At 27.1% G+C, this 23,405-nt stretch overlaps 1 protein-coding gene and 1 long non-coding RNA gene across 3 annotated transcripts; one reads left to right on the top strand and one right to left on the bottom strand.

Moving 5' to 3' along the window:
* Window positions 1-214: 214 nt before the first annotated feature.
* On the bottom strand, window positions 215-23,308 carry LOC123268441 (thyroid receptor-interacting protein 11-like). Of its 2 annotated transcripts, XM_044733487.1 has the most exons (13): window positions 23,017-23,308; window positions 22,451-22,530; window positions 20,930-21,001; window positions 8,622-8,891; window positions 7,277-7,631; window positions 5,633-7,198; window positions 4,238-5,518; window positions 3,288-3,391; window positions 2,967-3,066; window positions 1,507-1,588; window positions 1,249-1,432; window positions 666-761; window positions 215-604 (listed from the first exon to the last, which is right to left on the bottom strand). In XM_044733487.1, exons 1-13 carry the CDS (start codon window positions 23,117-23,119, stop codon window positions 452-454), a joined length of 4,446 nt encoding a protein of 1,481 aa, XP_044589422.1. In that variant the 5' UTR covers window positions 23,120-23,308; the 3' UTR covers window positions 215-451. The 2 variants fall into 2 exon arrangements, with proteins under 2 accessions (XP_044589422.1, XP_044589423.1); XM_044733488.1 differs by lacking the exons at window positions 20,930-21,001; window positions 22,451-22,530; window positions 23,017-23,308 and adding an exon at window positions 16,144-16,461.
* On the top strand, window positions 11,913-12,751 carry LOC123268442. Its single transcript, XR_006510236.1, has 3 exons — window positions 11,913-12,119; window positions 12,190-12,398; window positions 12,595-12,751. It is a non-coding gene; the product is annotated as an uncharacterized LOC123268442 (long non-coding RNA).
* Window positions 23,309-23,405: the final 97 nt, after the last annotated feature.

Here is a 23,405-nt window from a genome sequence, read left to right as displayed (position 1 = left end):
AAATTCAAAACTAAAAATAATAAAATATAATTGATTAATAAAGAAACAAATTAAAAGCAAGAAATTAAGTTTAAAACATTAAATCTATTATTAAAAAAAAAAAAAAAAAAAAAAAAAAAAAATTAATTTTACAATGAGAAGAAATATATTAATAAATTGTAATATTTTATTTATAATTAATTAATAGTATACAAATTATTTATTTATATTCATTAAAAAATAGCATCTAATCTCAAATACTTTGAGCGAAGATTAGTGCTACCGGAAATTTCTATAAATTATTAAATAAAAGCAAACATTTATAAATTTCTGAAAGATTAGTACAAGGCAATCATAATTAAATTTATAGAGCAATTCTAATAAAATTTAAAACCAATTTTCATCACTTTGAAAACAATAATTATTTACAATCGATTAATAGTCATAATAGTAAGGTAAATGAAAATTAATATCAACTGTCTTTTAGGACTTCTTTCAATATCGATCCAGTATTTCTGGACGGTATAAAGTCTGGAAAGGATGGAAGCGTCATATTGGATAACAAAAGGCCGCCTGATTGATTTGAAGATGTTGAATGTTGCCTACTGTGTCCAGGCCGTATTGGCTGTAAATAAATTATAATTAGTATGCATTTATAATTTTAAAAAATAATTATTTTTACTTACTGTATTTGAAATAGGTAACGCTGGGACAGAAGACACTGGTTTTGATTCACTCTCCAAAAATCTAACAAATGCTGCTGATAAAGAGGCTTCTTGATCCTTTAAAAATAAATAAAAAATTATTTTTAAGTATTTAAGGTATTTAATATATATATATATATATATATATATATATATATATATATATATATATATATATATATATATATATTTGACTCGAAGATCGGTGTTTATTGATAAAGATAGATAGTTATTATTATTACTCTAAGCCGAATACTCCCAATCCAAATTCTTGAAGAATGACTAATTTTTGATTATTACTTCTTCACCATAATATTTTATCGGTATGAGGTCTCATACCATCAGAGAAAATTTAGGTGAAATTCACAATTAAAATACTTTTATCGACAATTATTGTTAGAGAAAGATGTAATTTTTTAAGTATGTTAATAAAATAAATTATGGTACTGAATTTAAAAAACTTCTAAAAATTTTTAAAATAATTTTAAAAATTACACATGTAAAAATAAAAAAAAAAATTAAAAGAGCGATTTTTTTTTCTAAATTAAATAAATAAATAATTTACCTTAGTAGCTCCACCATGTAAAAGCCCAGAGAACCAACCCCCATGAGCATTAGAATTATTCAGTCCAGATTTATCGCGTTCAGATTCATTAAAATCTAAAACAGTAGCCATTACTCTCAACACCGATGATTTATCAGCATTTGAAGCTGATATAAAACCCAGCAGTAAATTCTTTACAAGATTTCTAGACCAAAAAAATTACAATTAGCCAAATTGATAATTTATTTTATCAATTATTAATAAAAAAAAAAAATTTACTTGTCAACTTTTCCTACGCCACTTTCTTTAGCTTCTTGAATTCTCTGCTCCGCAGTATTAACAAGTTCATTCAATTTAGAAACTGTAAATAAATAAAAATTTATAAATAAAAAATAAAAAAGTGTGAAGAAATAATTAAAATTAATAATTATAATTAAAATAAAAAATAAACAGTGATACCTATTGTCGCATAAAAATGTGCACTAATTTTTCATCCAAGTTGACGTAAATTGATGAGGACTAAAAAAACATAAATGCAAGTATAACACAAGCACTGGCATTCAATTAATATAACCAGTACCTGATGTAATACTCACACCTATGTTTATATGATCATGCTGCATTCCTCTGGTATCATGCCATTTTATTGAGCTATCATGCTAATTTTCTAATTATTAATATGCGTTAAATAATAATTAATAAATAAATTTTATTGCAATTATGTGTCGATTTTTTTTTTATTTAAAAAATGGCAATAGTGTTGAAAAAAAAATTTTATGTGAATTAATGATGATGATAAGTAAATATTTGGTGGTAAAATAAAATAATAAAATTAAATTGAAGGATAATGGTAGCGGGTAGGAAATCCCACAAGGTAATATGAGCAACTGTAATGAACCGACTCACAGTTACCAAATGAGATTACTTACTCTATCGCTACCAAATAATAAAATATTTTTTATTTATTAAATAGAATTATTAATTTTTGTCAAAATTTAATTAATTATTTAAAAAAAAAAATGCAAGTTTGATTTCTTCTTTTATAAAAAATTTTTTATGGCAAAAAATTATTTATTTTATATACTTATAGTTAAATTATTTTAAAAATTTAATAATTAGATTAAAAAAAAAAAATTTAATTAAAAATTCCCTGAAACCCAAAATAAAATATTTAATGTGAATTAATAATTATTAATCTTACAGATATTTTTTAATCGCATGATAATGAAATTAAATATATATTGTTCTGTTAAAAAAAAAATAAGTTGGGTAAAAAAACCAACACCAAAATAAAATGGATATGCGTGAATACGATTTAGTGTGCAAAGGCGACGTTCTAATGCTTAGCCAGATACCAGCAAGAATCCTGAGTTATTCTAACATCCCAGAATTACCAGCTGATATTTGACTAACACACCAGATTTATGTGCATTTGCTCTATTTTAATTAGTCACAATTATATTTTATATAAACTATTCATTATTACTGCTAATTAAATAACTTAAACTTAAACTACTTAATAATTTAAAAATCTAAAAACTATTAAGTATTTAAATTAAAAGAAGAAATAGCGAGAAGCATTAGAGTAGTGTGAAATTTTTTAGTACCATGCAATTAAATTATTACTCTAAAATATTAAAAAATTTTCTAGTTACCAGTAACATTAGTTAATACATGCATTCTATTTCTAAATTAATTAAATTAATTAATTAGAAGAATATAATTATTAATATAAATACCTTCTTCATTAAGTTCCTGTATTCTTTCAGTTTTTTTATCCAACTGTTCGCTTAATCGCGAAGCTGCTTGCAAACATTCTTTTGCTTCTGTCAATTGATTCTGTTGAGAAGAAATATCCAAGTATTAATTTATTACAAATCAATGAATAAATATTAATTTTATACATTTATTTAATTAATTATAAAGTTGACATTGAAACAAAGAAGCTTATATCAATATCTATGATCATTTATCTTATTATTTATTAGTAAAAAATTAAATTAAGCATAATCAAGTTGTTTTGCTAATAATAATAAATATTTAATATTTAATCAACAAACCTTTAATAATTTAATTTCTTCATTAAGTTCATCTTGTTTTTTAAATGAATCATTCAACTGCTGTCTAATTCTTTCTGTAGCGTTTCTTATATCGTTTTCTTTATCTGAAAAAAAAAAAAAAAAAAAAAAAAAATGATTTTTTAGACTTAATTTATACTAGCAACCTTGCAGTCACTATGTGACTGCCGTGACTTGTAAATTATAAATAAATACAATTTTGCTTCATTAAATAATGACTTTTGTTAAATTGCATTGTACATACGAGTACCCACATCAATTTTTCATATATTTTATATATTTACATATATGTATATATGAAAAATATATGAAAATTGATGTGGGTATTCAAATGAAAGCTCTTGATGAGTATAACATCGGGATAAGCTTATATCTTTAAAAATGTCAATAGTTAAGAAATGACCTTGTATCTTATGAACTATTGACATTTTCAAAGTTATAAGCTCATTTCGACATTACACTCACCGAGACCTTTCATTTGAGTACCCACATGCATTTTTGATATATTTTTCATATATACATATATAAAAATATATAAAATATATGAAAAATTGATGTGGGTACTCAAATGAAAGGTCTCGATGAGTGTAACATCAGGATGAGCTTATATCTTTAAAAATGTCATTAGTTGACAAGATAGCAATGCCAGTTCTTAATTATTGACATTTTTAAAGATATAAGCTCATCCCGATGTTACACTCATCAAGAGCTTTCATTTAAGTACCCACATGCATTTTTAATATATTTTTCATATATACATATATAAAAATATATAAAATATATGAAAAATTGATGTGGGTACTCAAATGAAAGGTCTCGATGAGTGTAACATCAGGATGAGCTTATATCTTTAAAAATGTCAATAGTTTACAAGATACAAGGTCATTTCTTAATTATGCATCTATTTTATTTATCATAATAAATTAAACTACCTCTTTGAAATTGTTCCAAAACAATTTGCAGATTAGTAAGCGCAGCAGAATGTGACTGAACCTTATCTTCAGCAACGGACAATTTATTCTGAATCTCATCTCTCTGCTGAGCAAGCAGAGTCATTTGCTGCTGAAGAGTCTCAACCTGTTGATTAGCCCTGATATTCGCGGAAGTATAAACAGTAGAGCTATTCTTAAGCTGTTCCTCAACCTGCATCAACTTAGCTTCAACATCCTTCTTGCTCTGCTCAAGAATGAGCATCTCTTCAGTATGATTGTCTTCAATCTCCATCAAATGCGACCTGAGTCTCTCCAGCTCTTTAGCAGCAGAACTTTCCCTCTGCTGACTATCAGTTAGCTGATTCTGAAGAATCCTATTACTAGTCTGTTCCTGAACCAAGGCCGCTTCAAGCGCATTAGACTTCTCAACAAGCATCGCCAGCTGCGCCAACTTACTCGAGTGTTCAACAATATTACAAACCTCCCCATAGTTAGTCGACTCTTCAAGATTATTGAGCCTCTGACGCACCACTTGAAGTTCGTTCTGCGCCCAGAGCACCTCGGCCTCCTTATCTTTCACCAACTTCTCCAAAGACTCACGTTCCGCCACGGATGTTTGCAGAGCAGCCGCCTGGTCACTAAACAATTGAGTCATACGTTGAATTTCCGCATGGTACTGCAAACTCTCATTGTGTTTAACTTGTACAAGTTTTATGAGTTCATCGCGCTCGCTTTTTAAAGAAGACAAAATATTTTCATTCTCACAAACTTTCTTCTCAACATCCAAAGCCTGCAAAGACTTTATCGCTTCAATCTCTTTATCCTTCTCGTTAACTATTTTCGACAAGTTCTCAATAGTTTCCCTAGCCATGTCCGCAGCTTCTTGTGAATTATCAACCACCGACTGTAATTCTTTCTCCTTCAAACCCAGCTGCTCCATTAATTCCCTCTTTTCTTCCTTCAACGCCTCCAATTCCGCTTCTTTAACCTTAAGCACATCAGAAATCTCTTTCTTATCTTCAATCAGCTGCTGCTTTTCATTCAACAACATCACCAGATCTGCTTCAAGCTGATGACACCTATCAACTTCTTCTTTATTCCTTTCTTCCTCCATCCTCTTAACCTTTTCTTCAATCTCCAAATATTTCTCCTCATACCCAACTAATTCCTTATTACAAGTCTTCAATTTCAAATATTCTTCCTTCATCTCCTGATATTTCTTTTCACTTACTTTCAATTTCTCTTCAACTTCCTTCATCCTCAAAATTTCTTCTTTCATCTTTTCAACTTCCTTTAACCCCAAAATTTCTTCTTTAAACTTAATTTCCCATTCTTTCGAAATTTCTTCCGACTTTTCCAACTTATCCTTCAACCTCAAAATTTCTTCTTTCAACCCTTCGCACTCAATTTTAGCCTCTCTAAACTTACTTTCCCATCCTTTCAAAATTTCTTCCGACTTTTCTAATCTACCCTTCAACTCATCAAGCTCAGTCTTATCAGCCCTGGCTTCGTTCTGCAAAAACAAGTGCTCTTGCTGAAGAGAATCAAGCTCTCTTGACAACAGCACTAATCTCTCCTCAGATTCTTCCTTAGCTTCTTTATCAACCTTGCTCTTCTCATCCAGTTTTCTAATTTCTTCCCTCAAATTAAGACACTCTTTCTCAGACAGATCAACCTGGCTCAAGGCCACATCCAATTCTTTCCTCATATTCACCAAATCATACTCCAAGTCGCTCTTCTCCCGATTAACTCCTTCCAAGCTCTCCCTGAGCTCCTTAACCAAGTCACTATCTTCATCAATCCCTCCATTATTCTTCAGGACCTTAATCTCCATCTCCAATTGCTCTTTTTCCTGCGAAAGAACCAAAATATCCCTTTCAATCTCACCTTTAGCTTCACTAATCAACTTCAATTCGCCCTCAAGCCGCTTGTTGTTCTCCACAGAGTGCTTCAATTCCTTCCTCACATTGTTAATGTCCAACTTGAGCTCCTCAATCAGCTCAATATTTTCGTCCAAGCTCTTACATTTGCCTTCGTACATACTCAGCTGCTCCTGCATCTGTCTCTCCCTAACTTCCATCGCGTCATTCTTGCTCCTGAGCTCGTTGTTCTCATCTAAAGCGACATGCAACCTACGACTGAGGTCCTCCATCATGTTCTCATTATTCTCGACATTTTTTGAAGCTCCCGCGAGCTGCTGCTGGGCTATCACCAACTGCTGCTTGGTATTACGGACTTCGGCTTCTAGATTCTCCTGATTTCTCAGAGAACCTTCGACATTACTCATCGCAGTGATGAGCTCTGAATTTTTGTGGCTCAGCAATTCAATGTCAGCCTCCAAGCGCTTTATCTCCGCAGCCATTAATTCATTTTCAGCCTCCAGCACCGCGACTCTTTCTTCACTCGCTTCGGGTATGGACGGCAAATTTGACTTAACGTGTTGGATTTCCATTTCTAAGGACTCAATATGATGCTGCAATTCATCACATTCCATTTGTAAATTATCTCTCATGTTACTTGTCTGGTGAAGTTGATGTGTTAGCTCTGTTAACTGATTTTCCAGGGTATCTTTTTTCCATGACGCTTCAACATAATGCTTAGCTACCAACTCGAATATTGTTTCATTTTCACAATCTGGTTTTAAATTTAAATTACAGTCTTTTATTATATCTCTGACGCGAGAAATTAATAATTCAATGCTGGCTTTTGTTTGATTATCTTCAGTCTGGGTCGTTTCGTTGCTAAGCTCTTTTTTTTCTTCGTTATTTAATATAGTTTGGATATTTTTATCTTCTGAAAATTTACTTTTTAAAGAAATTGTTGAATTATTGTTGGGGAATTTAGACTCTAATTTATTTAATTTATCTTGACAGGAATTGTAATCGACGTAAAGAGATTCGTAGGCTGCTTGGAGACTTTTGTGTTTTTTCTCTAATTCTTCTTTGATACTCAAAACTTTTTCTGTAATTAATTAATTAAATTAAAGAAGAAACTATGAGAATATTTTTAAAAAATTATTAAATTAAAGAAGAAACTTACCGATTGATTGAGAGTGCTGCTGGTCCAATTCCTCAATGCTAGCAGTCAAATTTTTGTTTTCTTCCTGTAATTTAGTTATTTTATCCAGCAAGTCGGTTTCGCGATTATGAACCCCATTGGTGGCAGTCTCGTCGTGATAACGCTGGGAATTATTCCGTTTTCTGGCGATATTTGTCTTTTCATCGTCATTGTCTTTGAATTCATTCCCATTGCCAAGCTCCAATGCGTGTAGGGCACACCGTATCAGGTGTACTTGCTCGTGAGAATCAAGTTTCGATATCGCGGCACGAAAATCATTAACGAACGTTGATTCATCTAACTGCTGTTTCTTCATGTTCCTTTCCGCCTCTCGACCCTGTGTACAGTTATATATACATATATCTAAATACATACATGTTTTATATATTATTCAATGTTTGCATGATAATCGAGGTGAATATATGTTATTATGAAATATTACACGAGATCTAGTGCCATTTAATTAAATCTTTAGATTGTAATTTTGCATGATTTTATGATCAATGACATATATTGTTTAATTTTTACTTTGTACTTTTTTTTACAATTAATTTTAATAATTTTAAATGATTAAAATTTTGCTTTATTAAATAATGACTTTTGTTAAATTGCACTGTACTTTATTAAATATTGACGTTTTTAAAGATATAAGCTCATCCCGATGTTACACTCATCAAGAGCTTTCATTTGAGTACCCACATGCATTTTCATATATTTTTCATATATACATATATATAATATTTATAAATATATGAAAAATTGATGTGGGTATTCAAATGAAAGGTCTTGATGAGTCTAACATCGGAATGAGCTTATATATTTAAAAATGTCAATATTTCACAAGATACAAGGTAATTTCTTAATTATTGACATTTTAAAAGATATAAGCTCATCCCGATGTTACACTCATCAAGACCTTTCATTCGAGTACCCACATGGCATTTTTGATATATTTTATATATATGGTATTTGTGAAATATATAAATATATAAAATATATGAAAAATTGATGTGGGTACTCAAATGAAAGGTCTCGATGAGTGTAACATCGGGATGAGCTTGTATCTTTAAAAATGGCAATATTTCACGAGATACAAGGTTATTTCTTAATTATGTATTTAGAGACAGAGAATTTTTTAATGCAGCCTAAATACTTATCATAATAAATTGACTATTGTTACGCATTTAAAAATATAATAAGAATAAATTTTCAATCTAGATTAGTATTATTCCATTTGAAAATAATAACTATAATAATTAAATAATAATATTGTTATGAAAAAAAAAAATATTGTCTTAAAATTTGCAATATTGATAAAGAAATTTACCTTTTCACCAATTTGTATAATACGATTAACAATATCTTGTTTAGCCCGTAAAATTTCAGCTTTTTGATGGCCATCAGCAACATCATCAAGCTTGTCAATGGCTTTATTACGAAATTTTTCAAGTTCTTCCTCCAACTCGCGAATTCTCACGGTGGCCTGAACAATTTGTTCTTGCAGTTCACGTACTTGACTCCGATTACTTTTGATATCTCGATTACTCGCGGGTGGGTCCCAAAAGAATCCTCCGCCTTCATCCGCGCCTGCATCTTGCTGAAAAAAAATCACAAAATAATTAGAATAAATAAAAAAAAAAAAAAAATGATTACACTTATCATTATTATAATAAATAATTACAACGTTAATTTAATATAAAACGACAATAAAATTACAATTATTGTCATCCTTAACTTTGCATAAGAGTCTCATGTCTGAACAATGCCTAAAGCGTTTCTATCCGGCAACATCCAGGGTCATGCAATGGAAGAAAGAAAATATTATGCAATGCAAATAAATTACATATCTCAAGTTTTGGGTCGCGAGAAGAAAATCCGAGTGTGTTATGCTCAAAAGTTTGGAAATAAAAATTACTTTGTGCTCGGAAATTAAATAAAGGTTTATAATTTATAATATAATTATTTATAAAAACTCGGGCTGTTAAAAGGACAATGCATTATGTATAAAGATTAAGCCCGAGTTTAAGGAATAAAACTCACTCGATTTAGATATAGAGATACAAATTAATGTAAAGAGGAAGTTCGATCTGAAATATCTCTGAGTCATAATAAAAATGCGGATCTTTTTATTTTGTTTCGCCGGGTCAATTTTTTTTACTTATTTTTCTTTTATATATTCAAGTGGCATTCATCGAAATGCAAATTAATGTAACCCAGCCGACCAACTGAGGACCAATTCTTATTATCTGTTAAACCATTTTGTATTGATGAATATCAAGATAAAAACGAGTTAAGATTTATGGTTCTGAATATAAACTGCAATGGATTATGCAGATTTTAAATAAAATTCTATCGGATCATTGAAAATTTAATCAGTTTTCGGTTGTACAATAATTTAATTATTCGGTTGTACAATATTTCGTTTGCTCAAAAGCGATAAGACGTGAGTATTTTTGAAGATATAATGTATGTTAATTGCTACGGTAATCACCTACTAAAAACTAATAAATCAATTATTTTAAGTAAAGAGAATTAAAAACTGATAAATCATTTAATTATCAAGATTCAAAAATTATTTTGCAGTTTTTATTTTATTTATTTCAAAAATGTTTTTTAAATTAAGGTATTTTAAGTAAAATTTTATCATTTTTTTAAATAAAGTTTTAAAAAATTTATTTATAATCTTTTTAAATAAATAAATTATTGTAAAAATTTTTTTTTTTATTTTTTTAAATAAAAAAATTATTGTGAAAAAATTAAAAAAAAAGCAACTTAATTTTTTTTAATAAAAAAATTATTGAAGAAATTTTAGGGTTAATTTATTTGTTGAGGTCTATGAATTTTTTTTTTTTAACTATTTTATACACCATTCAAATTTCTTCTGTTGAGCTTAGCTATTGAAGTGTTGGTCCAACCTGGTTAGCTAATGAATATGAAAGAGGGCTTCGTTAGGTCAGGTCAAGGAATAATAGCTCGTTTGACTTGCATACCGTGACAAATAATATAATAATGGTAACATAATATAAAATAGTAATAGTAACAATAAATAACCTGACTGATTGTTCAGACATTCCCTAAATATGAATGCCTATTTTATATTATAGAAATTTATTCCTCAAAATTTATTCTTTTTTTATACAATTCTGGAGTAAATATTATTTTTTTTTTGTTATAGGTAAAAAGAGCGCCCGGACAATGGACAATTTTAAATATTGTAATTCTAATAAAAAACATTCCTATCGCACTTGTGTACTGATGAGCACGGGTAATAAGTCACCGATAGTGAACGTGGGAAAGGAAGTGGCTCTATCGAACTAGCGCGGTAAAAGTCATTTATCTAGTGATAAAAATTGATAATAAGTCGAGCGTAATAATCATAATGTGCATCAGCTAAAAAATATATTTTTTTCATTTTCAGATATTTAATTTTTATATTCTATATAAATTTAAATTTATCTGACGTTACTGTAATGTATAGAGACTGTAGATAAAAATTATGTAGTCTATAATGAAACAGGTGTTCATCAATAAAAGTAAACGATGGGATATGATAGATGAATAAAAAAAAAGAAGTTATTTTTTTTTTTTTTTTTTTTTTTTTTTTTTTTTTTTTTTTTTTCATAATATCCAAAGCAAGTGCTGGATATTATAAGGATTAATTATTATTTTTATTTCCTACCGGAAATGTGAGAAGACATCTTTGATATGTGAATAAATAAGGTATATTGTATGGGTATGTAATTTATTTTTGCACACCTTTCTTGAGTTAATAATTTTTGTAGACAAAGGAGAAAGAGTAAGTGTTTTTTTTTATTTTTTTAAGTTAATAATAAATTTTAATTATTTCCAAAAAATTTTTCCATTAATTTTCAGATTAATATTTTTATTGTTGAAAATTTATGAAAATTTTTTGAAAATTATCTATATTATTAAAAGAATAAGAAAAATTTAGTGTCATTGCAAAGGTCTTGACTTAAATTTGTCAAGGTGTAATATTATTCTCACCGATAGTCAATTTATTATGATAGTATTTAGGCTGCATTCGAAAATGCTCTATCTCTAGATACATAATTAAGAAATGACCTTGTATCTTGTGAACTATTGACATTTTTAAAGATATGAGCCCATCCCGATGTTACACTCATCGAGACCTTTTATTTGAGTACCCACATCAATTTTTCATATATTTATATATATTATATATATGTATATATGAAAAATATATGAAAATGCCATGTGGGTACTCGAATGAAAGGTCTTGATGAGTGTAACATCGGGATGAGCTTATATCTTTAAAAATGTCAATAATTAAGAAATTACCTTGTATCTTGTGAAATATTGACATTTTTAAAGATATCAGCTCATTCCGATGTGACACTCATCGAGACCTTTCATTTGAGTACCCACATTAATTTTTCATATGTTTATATATATTATATATATGTATATATGAAAAATATATTAAAATGCATGTGGGTACTCAAATGAAAGCTCTTGATGATTGTAACATCGGGATGAGCTTATATCTTTAAAAACGTCAATATTTAAAAAAGTACAGTGCAATTCAACAAAATTCATTATTTAATAATGCAAAATATTATTTATTTATAAATCACAAGTCACGGCAGTCACATAGTGACTGTAAGGTTGCTAGTTATTATTATTATTATTAACCGTTTTGAAAATTAATAATAATAATAATAAAATGAAGAAAAAATGGACAAAAAAAGAGGTCACGATAACGTCGGACTCCAGATATCAGGAATAACGAGCTTAAGCGTTCCAGCATGATATTGTTCTTGAGTAAATATTAACAGCTGTGCAGGTATTTATGAAAAAAAAAAAAAAAACATAGATGTAAACGTGGCGTACTAGTTTTTTTTTCCTGTTAACAGAAAAAAATGTAACGGAAATAATTTGAGGAAAAAATTTTATAAAAATTGAACAATTTAAGTTACGTAGAATGACATATACATACGTCGCCAGTACTGCGATAACGAGTAATCGAGACGGTTTTCAATGGTAGAAGACACGCGATATTGTGCCCGCATCGTTATACACCGTCAATACTGACCTCGGAATAAAATAAATATAAATAAAATAGGTAAGTGTAATATAGTAAGTAAGAGCACTGCTAAAATTTACCGCTAATAACTCAATTATCGAAATTTAAACTAGCCACAACAATGTGGTAATGGTTTATATTTTATGGATTTTACTTTTAGAACAAAATAAAAAATAATTTATGGATGTATATTATGTCTATATAATACTACTAATATAACATTTTTTTCTTACAGAGCGTTTTGCTTTACTGAGAAAAAATGTCGTCAGCATTCTAGAAGATAAGCCCAGTGCGTCACCTTTTGAATACTTAAGCTTATATATTTGAAATTACACTGTAAAGTTTTTTAATTACTTTACAGTTTCTGTTTTCTAAATTAATAACTTTTTTAATGTAGGTTTTAATATTATTCATAATTTATAATAAAGTATGGAAGATATTATTTACGGTCCACAATTCTTCAACCCATAAAAATAATATAAATTTTTTTTATACAAATATATTTTTTTAAGTTTATTAAAAATAGAATAATTTATAATAAATCATATTTTTTGTTAAAAAAATTTTGTAAAGGAAAAAATTGAAATTTTTTCTTTCTGTAAAATATATAAAAAAATATCAGTAAATTTTTTTGATTTTTTATGCAAATTTCGGAATTAATTTTAAAAAAAAATTTATACTTTAAATATTTATAATTTCTTCATAAAAAAAATTCTTGATAAATAATAAATAAATAAATTTTGTAGTTTAAAAAAAATTCAATAAAACTAGGTGAAAAAAAAAAAATTAATCAATCATTATCGTAAAGTTTAGATCTTTGGTACGATATCTAATAAAAAGCTTTCATATCAATAAAAAACAATAAAATATATATTAATGTGTAGGTATATATCGATATTTAATAATGTAGAGCGATATTACATACGGTTTATTGTGGGGTTACTCTGTGTAACACCGTGGAAAGTTGATCGAACATAGGTGAAATAAATGGGCATGCGATAAGCATTGCTCGTTACGTAGAACGTCAAACCTAATCGTGTCCCACAAACTATTCGCACCGTCCTCACCTCCTCACGCATGTACACATAAATATTATCCGCACACACAACATATATATATATGCATCGTCTGTGCGAATTACTTGTTGCTACGTTAATTGTGCAAGCGGTATTTTGCACTATTGCGCAATAGTTTAACCAAGGACCGATGAAAGTAGTATAAGTATGTGTCTGTATTAACTTTTTACAATGTGTCATATTTACTTTTTTGCATATTTTTTACTTTATTATTAATCTTGAAACGCTGTTTCATCCTTGTCTTCCCGCCTAACGTCAATCTCCACCTTCAAGTTTGTTTAATATTTTTCGTTACCGCAAAAACGAAGAGAAAAAATTTACTGGTCGGTTTTAAATAGAAAATGTTAACTTAAAAAACTGCCATAAAACCGGGGACTTTGCATTCAAATGAAGTTAATTTTTTATGGGTATTATCGATGTGTTTTATGTGCAAAATTGCGTAATTAAATGTTGTTTTATATATTTTTTTTTTTATATTATTTTATCAGGATAAAAATACAAATTTATGTCAGCGTTTTACAATAGAATATCATTGTTATATAACCGGAAAAAATTGTATAACAATAATAGATACTGTAAATGGAAGAAATATATATATATAAAAATAATAATAATAATCAATTTTACAAAAGCATTATTATTATTATTATTTTAAATTAATGAATGATGTGAAGATCGGTAGTTTTTAAATTAATGTATTTTAACAAATTAAGCCATGAATCCCGATCCGAAAATTCTTGAAGAATTACTAAATTTTTATTATTACTTCTTCACCATAATAATTTTATCGGTATGAAATCTCATACCATCAGAGAAAATTCAGATGAAATTTAACAATTAAAATTCAGAGAAAGATTTATTTACTCAGTGAAACTTTTTTCGGTTACCGAAAAAATAACTTAAGGGTAGAGCAGTTGGCGCGACACCAAAAGATCCAGGTTCGATTCCTGGTCTGAGCATTTTACGAGTTATTTTTTCGGTAACCGAAAAAAGTTTCACTGAGTAAATAAATCTTTCTCTGAGTTTTAATTGTTAAATTTCACCTGAATTTTCTCTGATGGTATGAGACTTCATACCGATAAAATTATTATGGTGAAGAAGTAATAATAAAAATTTAGTAATTCTTCAAGAATTTTCGGATCGGGATTCATGGCTTAATTTGCTAAAATATATTAATAATAATAATTATTATTATTTATTTATTTTCAGGTTTAATAATAATATCAATAATACCTTAAAAGTATTAATTATTACTATTGAGCTTGAAAATTGATGATAAAAAAAATTAAACAAAAAAATGTTTTTAAAAAATCTTAAATAAAATATAAAATAAAAAAAAAATATTAAATATTAAAAAATATAAAAAGGGCGTATAAAATAAATAGTACAGATAAACTCAATAATAAATTGCAAATTATTTTTTTCTAATTTATCGTCTTTTTTAAAAGGACTCCAAGTTTCTCGGTTGTTCAAACATCTTAAGTTTACTCGAGAAAGTCGAGGACGACATCGGCTTGACATATGCCGATATACACATTGAGTTCGAAGTACAAGGATCAATTTAATTAGATTTTCCAACTATTTATGTATAAATATAAATATAAAATGTAATGATCAAGGTATAATGCAAATGATGCCTAAATGGGTCAATTTGCTGCAATATTTGATCCAATAATTGTCGCAGGTACTGGTTATAAATATTTAGAAAAAAAATTAGAGATTATTAGTGTCCTCGATGCTGATTATCGTGTGTATTTTAATCGTTGATTAAGATAAGAGCAAGCGATGCATTTATCACAAACCGGCATCTTTTGTGATAAAAATTCTCTAAACTCTTTTAAATTTTCAAATTTAAAATTACGGCAAAAAATCAAGACAAAAAAACTTAAAAATTTCTTCTTAAAAAAGAGTTCCTTACTTGACTTTGAAACTTGCATTGTATTAATTTATGACAGTTTTTAAAATATAAAACCCAGCTAATAAGTCGTAATGTTCGGAGCTCTCACCAAAGCATACAATTACAAGGAGGGTCTTAAATTTCGAGCTTATTGTTGTTAAAATAATAAACTTCTCAGTAGTAATTTAAATTCTGGATTTTTGGTGTAACGGAAACATGACGTACAGCAAGTATGTCACCGGAATTTCTTTTTTTATGTTTATTAATTTAAAAAAACGTTTAACAATCGGAACTATCGGTGCTGTCATGTGATAGCTTACAAGCAATTCAAGGTATTTTAAACGTCACAAATCAGTTTTATTTACGTGTATGTAACAGTGATGCAGACTGCTAAAGAATAGTGTACACATCGTCACGATGATGTGTTTGTTTCCGTTCCTGTATAATATCCAATCGTCGATTCTTTTTTTTTTCGCAAGTCATTAAAATACAGATCCTCTGTCTTTTTAATAAAACTATTATATTATTCAATGATAATATAATAGCAATAAAAATAATAATAATAAACAATAATGCGCGGGTATTATTTCAAAATGAAGCTACTGGTGTGCTAGAAAATTGATAAACTTCCTTTCAATAATTATTTCCAATAACATAATCATAATAATTCATATCCGATACAACTATTGTTTAAAAAACTTTCATTTCCGCACTATTGTTGTCAAAAATGAATGAACTCTATTTTAATTGAGAAATATCATCATAATTTATAAATTAAAAATTTATCAAAAAGAAGAAATAAAAAAATTACCTTATTTTGGAGCTGACGCAAATAAATTCACTATTTACTGAAAATTTCCACGTGAATTGAAAATAATTCTTTTAAAATTGATAAAAAATTTTCAATGTACAATTACTAATTTATTTTTAGGAAGAAATAAATTTACTAAAGAGCCAAAGACTTTAAGACACGTGTTGCACCGCCTAAGCGATGAACGCGACTGCTCCAAGAGTTTGCCCGCAGGCAGTTGGGCACATAATACCGCACCATATTCCATTACCATTACTAATACCACACACTTGGAGTTTGGTTGGTCTAGTGTAAGGTGATGGACGCGTGCCCCACGGCTGCTCACCACGTACTCCATACACAATATTAACTATTCGTAATGTAATATATTGAGGATACCATTATCTTCGTATGCTACCATCACTAATCTTCCTATACACGCTTTTTCTATGTGTGTGTGTGTGTGTGTGTGTGTGTGTGTGTGTATTCAAATGGTTGGCTTAGCTGTGGTAGGCTTTACTTGTTATCAAGTATGGAGAAATCCAAAAGAAGAAATTTAGAGTGGAGGTAAAAAAAAGGAGGAGCTTAGGAAAAAATTTCAACCCTGGATAAAAAATATACCTGTTAGATATATTTATTTAAGAAATGGTTTTTTTATCGCTGAAGTTTTGGGTTTGGAGAAGAAAATATTTTTTTTTTTATGTTTGCAAAGGATTTTAAGCATGAAAAAACTTTTAGACAAAAAATTATTTCTTGTTTGATTTTTTAAAATTTTTAATCAATTTTAATTTTTTTAATTTATTTCTTCTTTGATTTTTAAGAATTTTTGATCAATTTTAATTTTTTAAATTTATTTCTTCTTTGAATTTTTTTAGTTTTTATTTTTAAAAATTATTTCTTCTTTTAAATATTTTTAGTTATTAAATTAAATCCATTTTTAAAATAAATATTGGTTTTATTTTTAATTATTTATTTAGTTAAAAATATTAATGATTGTTTTTAAATTTAATTAAATTTTTTATTGTAACTAAAAGAAAACTTTTATTAATGAATGAATAAAACAATAAGTAGAAAAAATAAAAAGAGTTATTCATACTTAAAACATTTCGACACTCACGAACAAATTTACTATCAAAGTTAATAAGAATTGAGGAAGTAGGAGGAAAAATAACGCAATAATTCTTTGATAGTGAATATCTTCAAGGTGGGTCGACTATTATCACAACAGTGTTATAAAATTTCAAAGATTAAAGATTATTATAAAGAAAAAAAACTTAGGAGGTTTAATCCAATGACAATGCCATTGAAAAATTAGAGAATTGTTTTCTGTAAATATTTATCAGATAAAAATTGCTCTTTGTTTCCCGTCTAATGGAGCAATTAATAAAAATATACTTTAGTATGAACGTAAATAAATATTTACTATAAAAGCCTATCAAATTAAAAGGTAATTAATAATCCAAGAAGGAATACGGTATTGAGTTTCATGAATAATGCAAGTGAGCATCCACTAAATTTTTTTTATAACTGTTGATCCTTGTTCAAATTGTACAAGTCAAGAGCATTAAAAGCCGGACAATTTTATCAGCCCTCATGTTAAAAATTCTGCGGGCACAGGTGATGAGAATAATTCACTCACACGGTTAATTATTTTTTCTTTTAATTCTAAATAAATAGTGAACGTTGTTTTTTATTTTGGCGACAGTTTACTTTTTAAATAGTTTCATAATAGTAAATATTTTAATGGAAGTTAATATTTATTAATAATATTTAAAATTTACTCAATTTATTCATTTTTAAATGTATGATAAAATTGTTATTATTACTATTATAATTATTTATATTATTAAGGGAATAAGAAAAGTTTTGTATCCAGGATAGTCATATGATGAAATCGGTTTTTTTAGTGAAATTTAGTATCATTGCAAATTCTCTATCTCTAGATACATAATTAAGAAATGACCTTGTATCTTGTGAACTATAGACATTTTTAAAGATATAAGCTCATCCCGATGTTATACTCATCGAGACCTTTCATTTGAGTACCCACATTAATTTTTCATATATTTCATATATTTATATATATTATATATATAAATATATAAAAAATATATAAAAAATGCAAGTGGGTACTCAAATGAAAGCTCTTGATGCGTGTAACATCGGGATGAGCTTATATCTTTAAAATATATGTTATATATATATATATATATATATATATATATATATATATATATATATATATATATATATATATATATATATATATATATATATATATGTATATATGAAAAATATATCAAAAATGCATGTGGGTACTCAAATGAAAGCTCTTGATGAGTGTAACATCAAGATGAGCTTATATCTTCAAAAACGTCAATATTTAAGAAAGTACAGTGCAACATAACAAAAGTCATTATTTAACAAAGCAAAATTTTAATTTTTTTTAGTTCACAAGTAACGGCAGTCACATAGTGACTGCAAAGTTGTTAGTTATTATGATTATTATTGTTATTATTATTATTATGAATATATTATTATAAATAAATAATAATATTTACAATACTATAAACGAAAATTTGTTAAAGATTGCACATACTAGGACTCACACTGCTGAAAAATCTATCGATTATAAAGGATTTCCACAGTTTAACAGTTTAAATAATAAATTGATTCATGAAAGTCGATTTAAGACATTTAAAATTAAATTGATGTTATATGTTAAGGAGAATATCGATTGTTATTATAAATTTTAAATTATTATATTCAGTAAAAAATGTCTTAATCATAAGATTGTTGTGGAATAGTTAATGCTGAATTTATAAACCATTAAATTATTACTATTAATTTTTTTTTTTCAATTAAAAAAAAATTTTTTTCAAATAATTTATAAAATGTAACGCATAAATAATTGTAAAATGAAAATTACAAAAATGTATCAACTAAAGACAATAATTATAGATGCAATTAAAAGCAATATCGTAAAAGTTAATTATTTGAAAATGATAACAAAAAAACATACATATATTAAGTATATAAATTGTATGACACACATTTTTAATGACTCATCGATAATTTAGTGTATACTCGTATGTCCATTGTCCTTCGTACCGTTATTAATATTATTATATTGATAAAATAAAAATTATTGCTAGCAGAACATTTTAACTGACCTGTCACGACTAGATAGGACGACCAATTATATGGAGATATGAATATACTTGTGAACTAAATAATATTAGTTACACAACCTTCTAACTAAGTTAACTAAAAAAGAAGAAGAGATACTGATAGTTAAGAGGCGTAGTTTATATGTTTTTAGGCAATTTTCATTGAAAGAATTAATTTCATTGAGTTTCATTTCTTCAACCCTCAATGAATTAATGCACCAACAAGTTTTAATTTGTTTTTGTTAATAAAAATATCGGAAAAATTTATTATCTCAATTGTTATAAGGGTTCAACTCGGTAGGGATCAAAACGATCATTTACGACTTATAAATTAATTGACATATCTTCTCATGTCATACGATTCGTCGATTTAGTTTTCGTTATTGCCGCAGGAGTTCTCGTAAAAATAATAGTAGAGAGGACATTTAAATGGAGATTTAATTTGTTGATAGATAATCGATCGTTATCATACTGCAGTAATTTATTATAGTACTTCTTCCTGATGCCCTAGATTTCTAGGAATCAATTTATATTTTATGAAGAAATTATTTTTTTTAAATTTAACTTTGATAAAAAAATTCATTTAATTCAAGGGAAAAAAGTATTGAGACTAACTGAAGCTAAAAAAAATTTTTCAAAAGAAGAAATAGCTAAAATCAATTAAGAATAATAGGAATCAATTAAGAATAATAGAAATCAATTAAGAATAATAGGAATCAATTAAGAATAATAGGAATCAATTTATATTTTATAAAGAAATAATTTTTAAAAAATTTACTTTAATAAAAAAATTCATTTAATTTAAGGGAAAAAATTATTGAAACTATTAACTGAAGCTAAAAAAAATTTATTTAAAAGAAGAAATAACTAAAATCAGTAAATATATCAATGAAGAATATACTGTTAAATCTATAAGACATTAAAAATTAAAATAATATGCAAAGTGTCCATAAAACCAAAAGATTTATGAGTATTAATACTTTAGTGTTGCAGATGTGAATCAAGTCAAGGGTTAAATGTCTATTTGGATAAAATTTCTGACATGGATAGACAGGAAACGGAAGAGACATTACTACAGAACAGCCTGATGCTTTCTGTTGACCTTTTTGAATAGATCGGGAGACATCGATGGCATTGGACTTATATATGTTGACCAATCCTTTGTTGATCGTAGATACGATAAAAAAACCACATATAAAATGAAATAAAATATTCTTCTTTTAATATATTTTAAAAACGATGATCCTCTTTTATAGCTACAAATCATCAAGTATTAACTGTTGTTGTTTGTTTAACTTCCCACAGGTTGCGTGTAATTACAGGTGATTGTATAATTGGCTACGCATATGCAGAGAACATTAGAATTGGAAAAATATACAAGCTTATATACAGAAAGAAGAAATCCATTATGGAGAGACTAAAAAACGAGCAACCTCAAAGTCGGCTTGTTGAATTTAAACACAATGTAGGGATCTATCCCTAGAATTTGTATGTATAATTAATAGTATTTGTTGTACAATAAAACTCAAATTTTCGAACAAGATAAAGAGTTTCAAAGTAAATATATAATATTACATAATATAATATCTTTTTATTAACTCTAATTTTAGTTGAATTTTTAAAAAGGAAATTCTTACCTCACGGCCGCGGACATTTGATTCCACCACTGCGTTCTGCAACTCGCAATTTTGTCGGCGAAGAACTGAAATCTGGAAGAAAAATAAAAATTTTAGACCTAAAAATTTATTTTTATGCTCAAGTGAAAAACAAATTAAGAAAAAGGCTGAAAAACATAAATATAAAAGGCTGGAATAATAAAAAATTTAAGTTTAAAGGAAGTCCGGTGGTTTACTATATAACTCGGGAGGGAAGAACGTACGATGCGTCGTCTCTATTTACTTTGTTTATCTCTAGTTTGTATTGTGATAAAACGCAACTACTTCACCAGGTATTTTCGTTCGCTTTTATATATTATATATCTTCAACACATTTCTTGTCTCTGTTATAGATCAGCCGGCTACAACTAAACCCAAGCTTTTGAGTGTTTCATTGAGCTCAGGAGCGAAGAGAGAATTATTGTTTCCCTAGGTTATTTTTTAAATTATATATTTAAATAGATTTTTTATTTTTACTGGATGTATACTTGATATAAGAATAAAATTCAGCACAATCAAGTAGTCGGATTACGTTAGTGAGACAGTTGAGTAAGCGCAAATCCTGATTATTTTATTACACTGAATAATTATTATCTTATGTGTAGATATTTTTATATCAGAGAAATTTAAAAATAGAAATGAATAATAAAGTTTCATTTTGCAAATAGAAATTTTTTTTTTTTTTTTACTATAAAATTTGTTTAGCAGAATAATTAATTTAGGGCCAGTTTTTCAATCCAGAATAAAATTTTATTAAATGAAATATATAGATATATTAATAATAATTATATTTTTATCCTGGATTAAAAAACTGGTCCTTAATATCTTAAATTTCTTCTCTGTATAAATTGATATTAATTTTATTAAGAAAATTTTTTTAAATGAAATAATTTATAGATTTTGAAAAATATAATTTAAAGAAGAAATAAAATCATACCAAGCCTGTCTTCAGACACAAAAGCAATGACTCGATTTATATAAATTGAATATAATATTTCACAACAGATAAGTGATTATGATGAAAGGATTAATGTATAAAATGATAAGGATATGTTTGATTTACACTCAGTCACGATTATTAAGGGATATGCAACATCTGTTAGGATATTTTCCAGTTGAGTTACCTTCGTTATCGATATTAAATTTATCGGAGCATATGTCCAAGGGACATAAGATACTTTTTATTATGTTAAAAATCAGGATACCGATATTTTAAAGTAAACTTATTTGCTCAGCCTTTTTACTCCATTTTTTAACTTTATTCTATTTATAAAATATGATTGATGTGACTTTTATATATATTTCTTCATTATTCCAGAGGATATATGAACTAACAATCAAAAGTTATCTTTACATAGCTTCGTAAAATATTCTATAGAAAAAAAAGCGAAGAAATGTAACTATTTTATTTAAAATATATTTTTTCTTAACTTGTAATCTCAAAAATTTTTAACTGAAAATTAATTAATTAATAAGTTAATAAATAAAAATTTTAAAAGTTACCTCAGCATCCCTTGAATTTAATAAATCTTGTAATTGAACACATTTAATATTAGCTTCTTCCAGCAATTTAGCCTGTTCATCTGCAAAATAAAAGTTACACTAAAATTAGCTGACATTTAAAAATTTTTTATTTTTTTAATTAATAAAAATAATAAGTAAAGAATTATTTTTAAAAAATTACACTTAAAATTTTTTTTTGAATAAAATTCTAAAAATTTTCAGATGTCAGATAATTTAATTTATATAAATAAGTGAAAAAATTTATGAGTGACGCTTAAATTATCTGAAATTTAACAATTTTTGATTTTTTAATTAATAAAAAAATGTTTTTAAAAAATTGTAAAATTTTTTAATGTTAAATTTTTTCTCTAAACTTTTTTTTTAACAAATAAAATAACAAGTTCTATGAAATTTAACCACAAAATTAAAATTCCCGCTGCACCATATGATTGATCAATCGGTACAGCAGAGGAGTATTTTGACAGAACGTAGGAGGGATAAGAAAATATAAACAAATAAAATAATCATCTTGATTAAATAAATAATTAATTAAACAATCAACATACCAGTATCGCTGACGACGCTTTCAGAAAGGACTTCTTTAGTAAAACTAGTAATCTGTCCTTTTAAATTAGATAAGCTAGAAAGTCCATCACCGAACCACGCCATTTTACACGTCGACACTTATTGTCCTGCTGGTTGACAATTATCCTTATTATTTCCACAGCTGTTTAAGGCAACAATATTTCACGGTAAATAAACTTTTCACTATTTAAAATAATATATTGTTACTAAAAATAGTATAAATTAACTCTACAAGACTTACACGTCATACTATACATCACACATATACATATAACAACACCATGTGATAAACTGTAGCGTAAAAAACCACTATTAAAAACCGGAATTTATTTTATCATGAGTAAGTACTGTCACTATTTCACTATTATTA

The sequence above is a fragment of the Cotesia glomerata genome, linkage group LG7, assembly GCF_020080835.1.
Source record: "Cotesia glomerata isolate CgM1 linkage group LG7, MPM_Cglom_v2.3, whole genome shotgun sequence".
NCBI lineage: Eukaryota > Metazoa > Arthropoda > Insecta > Hymenoptera > Braconidae > Cotesia > Cotesia glomerata.
Note: the sequence above shows the minus strand (reverse complement) of the source record. Positions and strands in the feature narration are given on the sequence as shown.